At 40.1% G+C, this 14,884-nt stretch overlaps 1 protein-coding gene across 1 annotated transcript in view; it reads left to right on the top strand.

Annotated features, from left to right (window-relative positions):
- col13a1 (collagen, type XIII, alpha 1) overlaps positions 1-14,554 on the top strand; it is a 76,997-nt gene extending 62,443 nt beyond the window's left edge. The window contains exons 35-37 of the mRNA XM_073482212.1: positions 6,572-6,658; positions 11,131-11,169; positions 11,296-14,554. Of these exons, the coding sequence (XP_073338313.1) occupies positions 6,572-6,658; positions 11,131-11,169; positions 11,296-11,298 (129 nt within the window). The 3' untranslated portion in view covers positions 11,299-14,554. The remainder of the gene's footprint in view (positions 1-6,571; positions 6,659-11,130; positions 11,170-11,295) is intronic.
- Positions 14,555-14,884: the final 330 nt, after the last annotated feature.

The following is a 14,884-nucleotide window of genomic DNA, read 5'->3' as shown; positions in this document are numbered from 1 at the left end:
ATGAAAAGAAAGCCAGATGAGTCAGATAGTTTGCTTTGATTTTTTTTTTAAAGATCCTGAATAATTCTCATGAAGATGTCTTTTGCCTTTCTGAGGCTAATGTATTTGTTCTGCAGTGGCTTTGTTTTGAAACTGAGTGTCATAGATGCATATTATAATAGACTTTAACCCATCAATCATTTTTGTATCAAAGAAAAAAAGATGTAAATGTTGATACTGGAGACAGCCTCCAGGAGCACTCCTGGTTCATTGTCTTTTCTGTGACATCATAATGTGGTGTCAGTTTTGAAACTGAGATGGATATCAGTCTCATGTCTGTGCCTTTAAACAGCTGTAATCAATACTTTTATATAAACGCACCAAATCAGTATGAGTAAGGTGTGAAATCTGTTGCTCCACAGAGAATTATCAAATTCCTCTCAGCTCTACAGAGACAGCACATACTTTATTGATGGAGAGCTAAAAGGAGAGTGAAATTCATCATCAGAAGCATTACTCCAGATGAAAGCTAATGTTGTTCTTTATCTGCTGGATGTATAAACAGGACACTGTTTATTCGCATGTTTGCCATATCAATTTAAAAGATTATAAAGGGTGCGTTAGTAAAGAGTCACTCCAATGCATTCTGGCACAAACTGGACCATTCGTCAATCCAGAGTGCTGTTGAAATAAACACTCTGGAAACTCTGTGAGGGGACAGAGCACAAACAGCAGCCAGTGTTTCATCAAATGGCAGTCTTGGCTGAATGAAGCAACTGTGGACTGATTGGTGGTTTAGCCTAAATAATGAACACAAATGAACGCAATCTTTACACAATTGGCACAGTGCTGTAAACATGACTACCACTAACAAGGATATGGTAGACTGGGAAGAACGTATGGTTCGCCATTCCCTTAAAGGTAAACACATATGTAATTTAAAGTGACAGAACATTAGGCCACCATACACATATCAACTACAGTGGCAAGGGGAACCATTATTAACCATGTTACAGCTGCTAGCAGCCTGTCTGGCGTGTTGTTGCAGTAGTATGTCTCATCATCTCAATCATTGTCATTCTCTTCACTGTTGAAAAGGCTCCAGTTTTTGACAGTTGACCTATTTATTCATTCATACAGAAAACAAACTCACTCATAAGCCCATGTCAATGTTGTGTCAATGCTTTTTTGCGCTCCCACATTGACCAAAGAATCAGATATTGTATAATAATAATAATACTACTAATAATACATTTAATTTATATAGCGCCTTTCAGGGTACCCAAAGACGCTTAACAAAGTGGGACATACAAAACAAAGACTAGATGGATAAACAAAAATATATATAGGATAAAGAACTAGAAAAATTGATTGTTGGGGCCGGACCTTATTGAAGAGATAGGTTTTTAAGTCTTTTTTGAAGTTCTCCAGAGAAGTCTGTTTGCAGATTTCAGCTGGGAGAGTGTTCCAGAGAGTGGGGGCTGTCACACAGAAAGCTCTGTCGCCGAGGGTTTGCAGTCTGGTGTGAGGGATGGAGAGCTGGTGTGTGCCTGATGAGCGCAGCTTCCGAGACTGGGTATAGGGGTGGAGGAGGTCAGACAGGTATTGGGGGGTGAGGGAATGGAGAGATTTATAGGTCAGGAGGAGAATTTTGTAAGTGATGCGTGATTTGACTGGGAGCCAGTGAAGGCGGATGAGAGTGGGGGTGATGTGTTGCCAGGGCTTGGTGCGGGTGAGGACCCTGGCAGCAGAGTTCTGCACATACTGGAGCCTGTCCACGGTTTTGGAAGGGAGCCCAGACAAGACTCCATTACAGTAGTCCAGGTGCCACAGGTTCGGAGAGGCAGGGCAGGAGTCTGGAGATGTTTTTAAGGTGATAAAAAGCTGATTTGGTGATGGATTTTATGTGTGCTTGAAAGGATAGAGTGGAATCGAGGATGACACCCAGGTAGCAGACTTCCGTGGATGGGGGGATAGAGCAGCCGTCCACATCCAGGAGAAGATCTCCAACCTTCGCCTTGGAGGCCACAACCATGAGCTCAGTTTTATTGTTGTTTACTTTGAGTTGATTTGATGTCATCCAGAGTTTTATATCGTGCAGGCAGTTGACGAGTGACTGTGGGGGTAGCTGGGTGGATGGTTTGGTGCAGAGATATAATTGAGTGTCATCAGCATAGGAGTGGAAGTTGAGACCATGTTTGCGAATTATCTGACCAAGGGGGAGCATGTAGATGGTGAAGAGGAGGGGTCCAAGCACAGAGCCTTGAGGCATGCCTTGGTTGACTGGAGGTGGAGTGGAACTGGAGTCTTCAATGGTGACAAACTGTTTTCTGTTTGTTAGATAAGACTGGAACCAAGAGAGTGCTGTACCAGTGAGGCCAAGGTAGTCAGATAGGCGGGTGAGGAGGATGGTGTGGGACATGTGCTGAAGGCTGCAGAGAGGTCCAGGAGGATCAGAATACTGATGTGGCCAGAATCGGCAGCGATGAGGAGGTCGTTGGTGATCTTGATGAGGGCAGTGTCTGTGCTATTGCGTGCCCTGAAACCAGACTGAAGAGGTTCATAGAGCTCATGGTTGGACATGTGCTGATGGAGTTGGGCGGCAACTGCTCTTTCCAGGATTTTGCTTAGGAAAGGAAGGTTGGAGATGGGCTGGTAGTTATGTAAGTCATCTGGATCCAGACCTGGCTTCTTGAGGATGGGGGTGACTGAAGCCATTTTGAAGAAGGATGGTACCATGCCAGATTCTAGGGACGAGGTGATAATGTCCACCATGAGGGGGCAAAGGGCAAGCAGGCTCCAGTATCGGAGCCTCTCACCGATACCGATATATCTGTGAGAGGCTAATATCCACCGATAAATCGGTTGGGCTCTACTATTTTGCACAATGTTCATTTTGTGTCCTTCAAGGAATTTAGATGGTAAAAAATTCCAAGGGGTCATGTAACTTAAAATGACCCTGCTTGTAGTGAATTGTGAGAAACATGAGAAAACCCTGCCTGAATAAACTCAGTCCACTGCCTACAATTTAAAGGTGTATTTACTCATTACTTTAATACAGTTATAAAAAGACAGTTGTAGTAGGGAGAGAAGGAAGATAACTGGATAAAATGGAGTTTTATAGAATTAGAAATGTCACAGTTATGGTTAAGGCATCCTGCAACAATGTCCTTTGGGAGGTGTACATACGTGTGTCGGGGCAGGGTGGTGCTCCCATTGGGTCATCCCCCCTGTTAAAAATTAACAAATCACCTACTGGGTGGGACCTTTAATGATGTTGAAGCAGTCCAGGAGTGACAGGAATTCAGAGGCAAAGGGGCAGCTGGTGGAGTCCACATGGATGTTGAAATCACCAAGCAGGAGTGTAGATGCAGACATGGAGCAGGTGGAGGTGAGAAGCTCAGACAGCTCAGACAGGAAGGTGGTGGAGGCTTTTGGAGGGCAGTAGATGAGAACAATCTGTAGCTGTGTATGCCCAGCCAGAGAGAAGGCTGCACACTCAAATTAAGTGAAATTCAGCACTGGAAGTTGTTTAACCAGGATGTCGGCTCGATGTATGACTGCCAGCCCACCACCACGGCCCTTGGAGCGGGGCTTCTGTATGTAAACATAGCCTGGGGGAGTGGCTTGATTTAGAGTTAACAAGTCCTGCTGATGCTGCCATGTCTCAGTTAGGCAAGGAAAGTCGATTTTCCTGTCTGTGATGATGTCATGGATGAGTAGTGCTTTGTTGTTTAGTGAACGAGGATTCAGCAGCATGCAAAGCTGCAGTGTTACTCACAGATGCTGATGCAGGGGATATGGAGGAAACAGCGCCATTCACACAAGCCAAGGGTCTCAGATTGCTCAGTGTGCGCCCCTGTGGTTGGTTTTGATGACGTTGAGCCGGTGTGATGGAGCGCCTGTCAGTCAGCACGGAGGGAATAGCGTTGTATTGTTGTTTGTTATTGTATTGTATGTTTAAGTACAGAGCTGGAGTCTAGCCTTGCTTGACATAAAGCTTAAAATGGGGGTAAGCAGCTAGGCTGGTCGTGTCCAAAGTCTTAAGCTCACTAATAAACACTTTGTTTAATCTATAGACAGAAATGAATAAAGTCCAGTTTGCAGGGGCAGTTACTTGCTAGAACTAATTTATATCATGGTGAACTACTGTACAGTCAGTACACTGCAGCCTGTGTGTATATTCCTAAGGTTTAGTCATCACTGTGAGTCAGGTTTGGTACCATTGTGCCTATACAGAGAACAATAATATTAGCTCACTGTCTATACACATCCTAACTCCAGCTCTGAACGCTCCACATAAAAGGTACGGAACGGAAGCCTATTGCTGCCACACAAGGAGAAAAACACAAAACACTTTTTTTTATTTGGTGGCAGCAATAGGCTTCCATGAAAATGAGATTGATATCCATACTCTTACTCTTTGAAATAAACCATGCTATTTATTTCCCAAAATGTTGAACAATTCCTTCAGTTGACACTGAAAATCAACAGCCCTGCAAAACAATAAAGACTGTATTTCATCTGCAGGTTCCAGTGTATCAGAGAATCTGTTTCCAATGCCCACATACCCTCCCTCTAAGAGAATGTTTCTGTTTCCTTCCCATTAACCTGTGACTCTTTTAATATTTCCACTCCCATCTTTTTAAGTTTTCACATTTCATAAGGTCTTTCAACACATTCAACAGACCTCAAAATAAACAATATGTTTAATGTACAACTATGAACAAATCCAACTCTGATCAACAGACTTGAATGTGACTGGCCAGTTGAAGGTGTTGAAGACAAAGCTATGTTATAGTGTTGGTGTTTTTACTCTTTGTCCTGTCTTCCTTTGTTTCCGCAGGTCTTCCTATCCCCTTTTACTTCCCTCCACTTTGCTCTGTGGCCATTGGCTGTTTTTATTGCCGGGGTTGCCCTCTCTCCCTCTCACAAACCTTGGCCTCCTGCTCCTCCTCTTCCTCCTGCATTCTAATGTAGTCCTGGGTTAATCTTCCTCTTCTTACACCTCCTCTTTAACTTCTCCTACTCCTACTTAACAGTACCTCCTCCTTACAAGCCCTCATGTACCCCCTCCAAACCCTGACCCCCTGACCTATAAACTAAATTGGCAAGCAGTGCTCTCCCATCACTGTCAAAATGTATGCTACATTTCGCACACCAAAAATGTTGCATGTTTCTAAGCTAATCATTTTTAAGACAGTTTAATTTATTAAAGTTAAAAGTCTGAAACTGTCAACATGTAATCAGTGCCTTGAGCACAGGTTCATTTGCGAATCATTTCAAGACCACAAACAGGGCAAACTATTGAAAGCTCATGCAGTCGGACTGTACAAAGATACGCTTCATGTCACTTACAGTGACTGTGTGAACCTACATCATCTCTCAATATGAGCCTCTGCTACTAGCAACACTCATAGCTGGGCTTTTACATTTCAGTCACAAAAGCCTTAAAGCTGTTGAAAGTCTAAAATATGAGATGGTGATGCTAAGGCAGCACTGGGAGAACTCTGCAGTCAGGCAGCCTCTTATTGTTCTCATAATGATGTCACTTCTTTATTTGATCCCTTACACCCTTCTTGGTGATCAGGTGTTCTATTTATACTATGATTAAGCAATGGTCCAGAATTACCCCGTAATCTGAATACAACTGTGTTACAGCTCTGTAACACTGTTAGACTCGTGGGTCAACAGCTCAAGGTCAAGAGGTTTGATGTTCCAGAGATATTGGGCCCTAATTAAACTGTCTATGGTGCATGGTCTAATGTGCATGGCGCAAGCACATTTAGGGCGCCTTCAACTCTTTTGTTAGTTCATCTGGGTGAAAAGTCAGTCACAACATGTGTTTTGTCTTGTAATTATTCATGACTGTGTTGTCAGTGTAAGAAATTAAACCAGTCAGTGTAATCTCCAGTTCCCTTTAACTGTCAGGTGGGTTAGTGCTAGGTTTGGGGTTAGGGTTAGGGTTGGGTGAGCCTGCATCTGACGCATTTCTGTCAAAATCAACAACTCAGTTAGACTGCAGATGACGCTGCGCGTCCCTCATCGCAGTCTGTGGATTGACCAGACTGGACCATACAAATGATCATTTTGATTAAAAGCGGATTAGATAACAAGACTAAAAACTAAAATAGTGTCATGGCCAAGTGGTCCTTCCTCCACTTCACTACTTCAGCTTTTTGTCTCGCCGTTCAGTAGATAATCGTCTATCATAAAATGAAAACATCGATGTGCATGTAACAGCCTTCTCACTCACAAGTCTTCCAAGATTCGGTAGGTGGTCGTTGATAAAAAGCTTGGATGAAACCTGCTCACCAACAGCACTATCTTTAATCTCTCTTCCCTAACTCCATCTACTTACCTTCCCTTTTCACTAAATGACATGAAAAAATCATATTGTCTTTTGAAATTAGCAAAAATCACACCAAACACATGAATGAATTAAAACACTTAATTTTCCTTATATTGTCTAAAATACATATATTTTTGAAAACCTGACAGATGAAACCTGAAAAATCAGAAAAACATTTGCTTCATGCGTGGATTAATGAGGAGGTCTAAAGTTTGTCTTTTAATACACTGTTGTTTGCAGGGAGAGAGGGGCAAGAAAGGCAACAGGGGGGCCAAAGGGGATAAGGGAGACCAAGGAGCACCTGGATTAGATGCCCCCTGTCCGTTGGTATGTCAGTAGTCCGATGTGTAACCAAGAGGCAAAGGGAAGGCGCACTATCTTAGAATGCAACCTAGAGCTTCAGTTTTTCTGAAGATTTATTCTCATTATTCTCATTATTCTTATTATTCTTATTATTCTTATTTATTTATTCTAGTAGTCAGCTTCCTTTTGGCTCTTGGTATTCAGTGGTTCTAATCAACCTCAGGGAGGGTTTGGTCCAAGGGTCCAATGCAACCTGTCACATATATGGGCAAATGTGACTTGACTTGGTAAGATTAAAATTTGATGTTTTGATCCATTAAAAACATTTTCGATAGAGCAAAGAAAAGGCTGTAGCATAACGATGAAAATAGATTTATCATATGAAAAAAATGACTTGGATGGACCACAGACCACAACACTGCCTGAGGAACCTCTTTTTTCCATTAGACAGACAGGAACCAGGCAACCAATGCTGATGACTATCAACACATAAGTATGTTATCTCGATTTCAGCCTCCATCCTTCAGCCCTGTAAATCTGCCCTACATGTTAAGGAACACAGGAAAGGGGGCAGGTTGGAGATAATCAAACCCAAAGAGCAATGACCCAAACCCAGACTTGACCTGAGCTGAGCCCAATATTACACAAAACAATGGCACGAACCTGTTTTGAAACCCAATAGTTTGTTGGGGTTTGGGTTGACAGCAGAACTCTAAATCAGACCCATTCCTATTAAGTATTACCCTCTACTTTATCAAAAAAACAATTCGCCGTCCCATTCTGCACCTGAAAGCTCACTTCAGTGAGCCCAGTTCCTGCCAGTCCCAGGTTGCCTGCATGTTAAGGAAACCTGCATCCAGTCTCCCAATGGACACAAGTGGAGATCCTCCTGCCGTCAAGCAGTGGAGAACAAACACTCGTCTGCTGCATATAAGCTACAAAACTGGTTTTTAAATGGTTGATTTCACAAACAGGGTTTCCGAGGCTTTAAAGGGGAGAAAGGTGAACCGGGCTTGCCAGGCCTGGATGGGCTGGATGCCCCTTGCCCTGTGGTATGCTCTTTCTTTCCCTTCCTTTCTCCTAGCATGCCTCTATTAATATCTAACCACAGCCCTAACCATGCATTCAGATGTTGCACTTCAAAATTGCACGTTTTCATTGAAGTTTAAATCTACTTACTGTAGTTCACTCACCTAGCCAACCTTTTCAACTGACCTCCATTTGAACTAACATGAACAAGCCTTTCATCTGAACACAAAAACGTGTTTAATTCAGCCTTTCTGTCGCAACTACGAAAACTTTCTATGTTTTAGCTCACATGCAGATCTATGACTGTGAGTAATACAAGCAATAACATAACCAGAATTAATCTTAAATTTAAAGTCTTGAAATTGTTATGCTAAACCATACTAGAGCCTGTCTTCATAGTCCCTTGTGTACTACATCATCTCTTGCATGTTGCACCATTGTTTTCCATCCTAAAGGCAACAGAATACCACAGGTTTTGGAAAAAAGTAAATGTATTTGGCAAAGCCAGCCAGATTTCTGGTATGAACAGGGAAAGCATCATTGCAGCATCGTTATTTTAATAAGGTAACCTACAGACCATATTCACATGGCGGCCATTTTCCTCTGATGTCACACTCAGCATGGAAAGCTCAAATACTGCAATACTTACGCTGCTGTTTTCCAGGTTGCAAGAAGGGAATTTGATAAGCTGTTATCATTTCATCGCTTCCCAATTGATCAGCAACCGAAAAGATAGTGATGGATGGATATTGGGCCATATTTCAAAATACATTTTTGATAACCCATTAGCTACTATTAGAATTCAAGTACCACCTAGCTAACATTACCATTTATTTGCATCCAGTGCTTTTCACTTAAAGGTTTAAACAAATCAGTCAAGATGTGTATGTATATTTTAGAATGAATTTTCCATTTTTTTTTCCAATTTCCATTTTTTAAATGGTAATGTTAGCTATGTTGAATGCTAACAATAGCTGTTGTCTAAAGGAAGCAACAGGCTAGTAAATTTGTTGTTTTTCCTTGAAGTGTGTTCCAATATCCTTCCAGATTTCCCCTAACCAATGTCTTTCAGTTGGTGATCAAGCAGAGATCAGTGAAATGATAATAATTTGTCAAATTCCCCATGTTTATAAAACCTGGAACACAGCAGTATATTTGATCTTCCCTCCCTGAGCGTGACATCAGAGGAAAATGGCCGCTGTGTGAAGATGATCAGTTGTTTTGGTTACTGCTTTTGTCTCCACTGCTCTCTGCCTGCTTTGGGAATACGTTTGTATGATCAAATTCAGACACTGCTCGGAAGGTGACGCTAAATGCAAGTTCCAGGCACTATAAGGAGTTGCTGATAACTGCTTTGGTTTGTGATTGGTAAAGTATCAGTATTGATTTTCTAAAAAAACCCTGTGATCTGCTTATTGGCCCAACATGAATCATGTTACGTACAGTCAATATCCAGGACATCTCCAGAGTTTGTGAGATGTAGTCTAATGGATTTTACGTGGTTCGAGTTACTGTTGAAAGGTACCTTTATCATGGTTCATAAAGCTGGTACAAAGGGGTCTCTTTAATCTTCACAGGTCAGACTATGTCTTCGAATTTTAGCACATTGACATGTCTTTGTGAATCAAAGCATGAAACCTTAGCATAATCAACGAAACAAATATAATCATGTTGGGAAATATTGTAAGTACAAAATTGGCAGCCTGTTATTGACAGAAGAGTCTCCTCTCCTCGAGACCTTTTGTCTTCAAAGACAGGGATAAACATGTTAAAAGTGATTTCCAATTAGTCTATTAAACTTTTCAGTCTGTCTTTCCCAGGAGCAGTAAAACTTCAGACAGCACTATAAGAACAGTGCTCTCCTCCTGCTGTGTGGCATGAAGTACAACCAATGTGTCATAAAGCAATCTCTCTATACAAATCTAACAGTATAGAGCCTGGTAATCTTATTGGTTATGGTCTCATTTGTTTATTATGTTTATACTGAAAAGTAAGAATTCTGAATTTAAAGCTTCCATTGGTAACAAAGTAATACTGACACTTTGCGTTTCCCAACTCTTCAATTACTGACGCTTTGGGATTCTAAGGTCAGTTCGGCTGGCATCTGAAAGTGTTCATATTTGACAAGTTGGGAATGAGACTCAAAAATCGTCTGGCTAACCAACAGGGGCTTTTAAATAAAGTGTACAGCAAAGTTGGGAAAATCTCCAAAACAACAAAACAACAGTTAAAAGCCTATTTATTTACACATTCACCCATTCAGCTTATAAAATGCTCTGCTGTCAGTAGACTGGTCCGTGTTTGTGATTGGTCAGATACTGTAAACACCTCCCCTTTTATGTGAACGTGTTCATAGCTAGATGTGAAATTCCTGGGTTGACCTATCAACTAGAAAACCACCTTCATTTGATTGCTTAGCGTGACTGTTAGTGAAGTCAGACAAGAGAAACATATCCTGGGGATGTTGAACTCATAGTACATCTTCATAGTACAGGCCTCTGATATAGTCAGTAGGACAGTCAGTGGCTCACATTAGAGCTGTAGCTAAATGAGAACTCATTGTCATTGCAATTGAGAACAAAAACATGGAGCCAGAGTTGCCATATTCATCCTTAATTGGTTCAAAATCTGAAAGTAACCTGATATGAACTGATTTCTCCAAATGGATTTTTGCTACACAGTGTTATGATACAAATATTTTTGGACAATCCTTTTTTAATGAAGGAAACAAGACTAAAACTATATTAAACGTAACCCCTGAAAATGAGAACGATGATGACATGTATGACATTTTGCATCAAAGAATTAAAACAAAACAATTATGTTGACGAACAAATAGACAAATAAACTTATTACTGTTTTAATGCAAAGTCTTATCCAGTGATCTCCATGTATGTGCAGAATCACACACTCTGGCTCCTGAGTAGGAGAACATCAAAGTCCACTGCCCAAAATATGTATCTCTTGCTTAGAAGATGATTGAGCTTCTGGACCTGTGCTTTCTTGTAAGAAACAGATTTATGGACTAAATTCTACCAACAACCCCCCAAAATTCTAGGTATATAGCCAAGCAAAGTCATGACCCTCTCCATGTGCATAACCATCATGAATAGCCTGGTTCTAAGACGCTCAGTATAAAATGCAGTGTTGAGTATTAAAACCCTGAAGTATGTATAGATGAGAGGAAAGTGGAACCTCTAGCACATAACTGGGAAATATGTATTGAGTTGAAAATTGGGATTTAGACACAGACCCATGTGCAGAAATGAAAGAAGACTTCTACTTCCAGAACCCTGATGGCCAAGATAACTCCCACACGTTGCTACTCTATGAAACTAAGTTCAACTGTTTTCATATTTATATAATTGTAAAATACTTTTGTATGCCCTGTGTGTTTGCACAATAATATTGTTCATCTCTGTAGCGTACAGTATTTTTAACTTTACATTTGGTGTTTCTGTTTCCAGGGAGACGACGGCTTACCTGTACCAGGATGTTGGAATAAAGTAAGTTGGATAGTTTGCCACCGTGTTGTTTTGTCACTCATCACTGCAGCAGCTCATAACCAGTATGCTAACTTCACCATGAACATTGTGTGAACTAACGTTTGATATTTTGCTTTCTCCTTGCAGTGACGATAACTTTGGAATGGCTTGTGTGATTGTACATAGGATATTTATTTTATTTTTTTTTTTTACTTTTCCCTATTCTGTTATAAATGAAAGACATTGAAAAAATATCCTTAAAAAAAAGACATGGCAAAATGTTTGTACAGATTGTTATTTTAATACATATGATATTGTTTATGTATTGGATTTTTATACCTTTGCATTATTTCAATACGATCGAATAAGTAAAAATTATAATGTGGCTACTTATGCATGATATTTGTGCATAATGTGAAGTGGATAATGCTTATTAACTTATTGTATTATGTTGTTTGGTTCTGTTGTGATAGACCATGCTGCACTGAGTTGTGGGGCTGGAAAGATTGTGTGTTAGCATTTGGAAAGTCTTAGTTGAACTCTCCTCTTTGTGATAGAGTCTGTCTTAAAAACAAACATCTTACATGCACTGCATGTACACTTTTACACAATTACACAGTGACTGTTTAAAGTCTACACTTGAATTTTTGCTCATATTGCTCATATTGTACCAATGAACATGCAGACGTAAAAGATGAAAATCAGTGCTGTCACCAGAGTCAGAGATTTCTTGTTTCTGGATGTACCTAAGTTCAGCTCATTCAAGTATTTTGGTCCAGAGCAACATATCTCTCATTGGCATCAAAACTCCAGCATCAGTCTCTCGTTGCATAGTTTCAGTTTCTGACAGTGTTGGTGGGTGATGGGAAGCCAGAGAGGAATGATGTCCTGGTTTTCCTACTCGGAACTCTAGTTTGGGGAAGGGGTCTTAAAGAGTTGGCACAGAGATTATACATTATTACGCATTACTTATTACATTGATAGCTACTAGTTATTACACTATGCACTCAACATCTTTTCAACTAATGAAGAGGTGTATTGTTTATTACATTAAATGCTATTATTATATTATTATTTGCCTCAAAAATTGATAGATGATGATTCTTAAACTGGCAACAGACAAGTTGTTTGCTTTAACGTTTCATTATTAAGTAAATGTTGATTCCACAATTTAATGACTCATGATGATCCCATCAGAGTTTCGATTAGTTCCCTATAAACCTAGCTTTCACTATGCTATTCTTTCAGCCACCGGGTACAAAATCTCCCTGTAAAATGAAGGCTGACTGCTGATTCAGTCAGGCTGGCAGCCTGGCTCCATCTCTATCTGCTTTCACATCTCCATTATAGACTCAGTTAGTGAATAAACTCACATATTGTCCTGTGTTGTTGGTAGTCACTACTATGAGGAAAACGGAAACGACCTGGTAGTCGCTGCAACAGCAGTGCCATCAATTATACCACTTGGAAACACTAGGAGAGAAGGGAAATTGCTTCTACTTTTATTGAAACTTCCAGATTTCTGGTTTAAAATGACAGTAAAGTCAAAAATTCCCCTGGAGTTTACAGAAACAGTATGCAGATTGCTTTAAATAAACATCATCCCCTGAGGGTGGTCCCAAATGATTAAGAATGGTTCCTTAATTGCTATCACCCCTTCCAACTTTCAGTTTACACACAGAAATATCTCCTAATAAGCAAATTAGAATTATATATGTCATGCTCTTCTGGATCAGCCCAGTCGCCAGGATGAAATGTTGGCATTTAATGTATCTGCCATCTATTGCATTCACATTTGTATGTGTCATAGGCTATGTACCATATTGATACTTCTACAAAACGTGTCAGATCATGTTCACATTACATGCTTATGACCTAACTTTTATATCGGGAGGTGGAAAAGATGGTGGAGCTACAGATCAGAAGGATGGCAAGCCATTGACTGCATTTCAAGATTGTGTTTCAACATCTATAAGGGTGAAAGCCCTAGGCCATTTGTAGTGTTGTGTAGTGTTTCAACATTTGTAAGTGTGACACCGCATTTAGGGCAACAAAAAATTGATGTCAAATATGAATAAGTAATTGAAACCAAAACATGATGTTTTCCTATCCCTAACCAAGTGGTTTTCTTGTCTAAGCCTAACCAAAGCATACGCACAGTGTTGTCACAGCATAAAATAGAAAACTGAACTGAAAGAAATGTGAAGTTGCAACATATCAGTGGTTTTGCAGAAACACAGATTGCCATCATTTAGTCCTGTGATCTGGTTGTCTGGATACTCCATGTATGATCTCTTTTGCCACTCTCAGGACAAACTTTAATTGTAAAAGCTTGGCAGTTGATTGTTCCATCTGTCTCAAGTTGGGTGACTACTGCCGTCACCAGGGTCTGCGAGACTGGTATTGCTTTTTTAATGTTTGTGCCGATAACATTCATTTTGGACTGAAGCTTCTCACAGGCATTTTATCTAAAGCACACCATGTCAAATGGTATGTTAATCAATCATTGTGGGACAGCCTTTAATGTAGTCTCTGTGGTCTCATATTTTAACATTCATGTTGATGTTCATTAAGAATTAAGTATTCCAGACAATGACAGTTTGCTCAACATCTCCAAAGCCAACACTTGTATCCTGGAGGAGGGTTTCAACCAAGGTCTTCTAACCATTTGAAGCTTTGAAGTTCATGCATGAAAGATCCTGAAAACTAAACAGCTCTATGTTTTAGCTTATTGTGTATTCCCACTGCTTTCAGTTCATTGTAAATAGTTTTGCCAAATGTTATGGGCAACTTCTCCCTGCTTGATGGTTTTCAGGCTCTTTGTCTTAATTGTAGTTTTTGTAGAATGTTTGTCTGTCTACTAATCAGAGGCACAGTACACAGCCCATGTTGGATGGAAACATTGCTGCTCACCTTTACGGCATGCTGCTGTAATCATCACATTGCCTCATCCATTTATGAAGAAAGCTTTAACCTGCTTGGACAACGGAGATCTTTTTTGAATCAAGAACTTTAGAACACTTTATCTACAAGCATTTTTATGGAGTAGCTGTGCTCATTAAGCTAACCTCATTAACTCTGACTAAGTATTGAAGAAATTGATGGACAGGATGGTAGAGTGGAGCTCGGTCCAGTATATGCTGCTGCTCTTTGACAAAGCTTTGTGTGTGTTTTCCTTTGCCTGGATTTGATGTCGCCGTGAGAGATTTTTACTGGATCCTTGCCAGCAATAAAGTTTTCATTGTGTCCTGTCTCTGCACAGTACCTCACATTAACTCATGACTTCGTCACTATGGCCCTAATTTTTCTGTCATATTGATCGCTTATGTCCAAATGTGTTCTGAAATGTTCAAAATGTTGATTGTGTTCAAATAGACAATCTTAATTAAATAAACTTTTCTGATGATTTTGGTTTTGTTCTCAAAAAATGTATATAAAAAAAAAAAACTCATATATGGAGGCCATAGAGAGACATTTTCTCTGTTATTAATTATTGTTTAATATACTGTTTGCAGAAACAGTTGTCACATTGTGTTGAAAAGTAGTGTGGACGTAAAGGCTGAGATGTAAAAAACAACTTTTAATGGTCTGATTTGAGGCTATGAAGGGGGGATCGTGTGTTAATTACGAAAGAAATTGGATCGCACCTTCATATGATAAGTTAAATGGTACAGAAACAAAGTTCACAAGAGTTCATGAGTCAAGTTCACTTCCCTACTCTAGGTCATTATCGTAT

Source organism: Pagrus major, chromosome 15 (genome assembly GCF_040436345.1).
Source record: "Pagrus major chromosome 15, Pma_NU_1.0".
In the NCBI taxonomy this organism is placed as follows: Eukaryota; Metazoa; Chordata; class Actinopteri; order Spariformes; family Sparidae; genus Pagrus; species Pagrus major.
The sequence above is the reverse complement of the archived record's forward strand: the minus strand, read 5'-3'. Positions and strand labels throughout refer to the sequence as shown.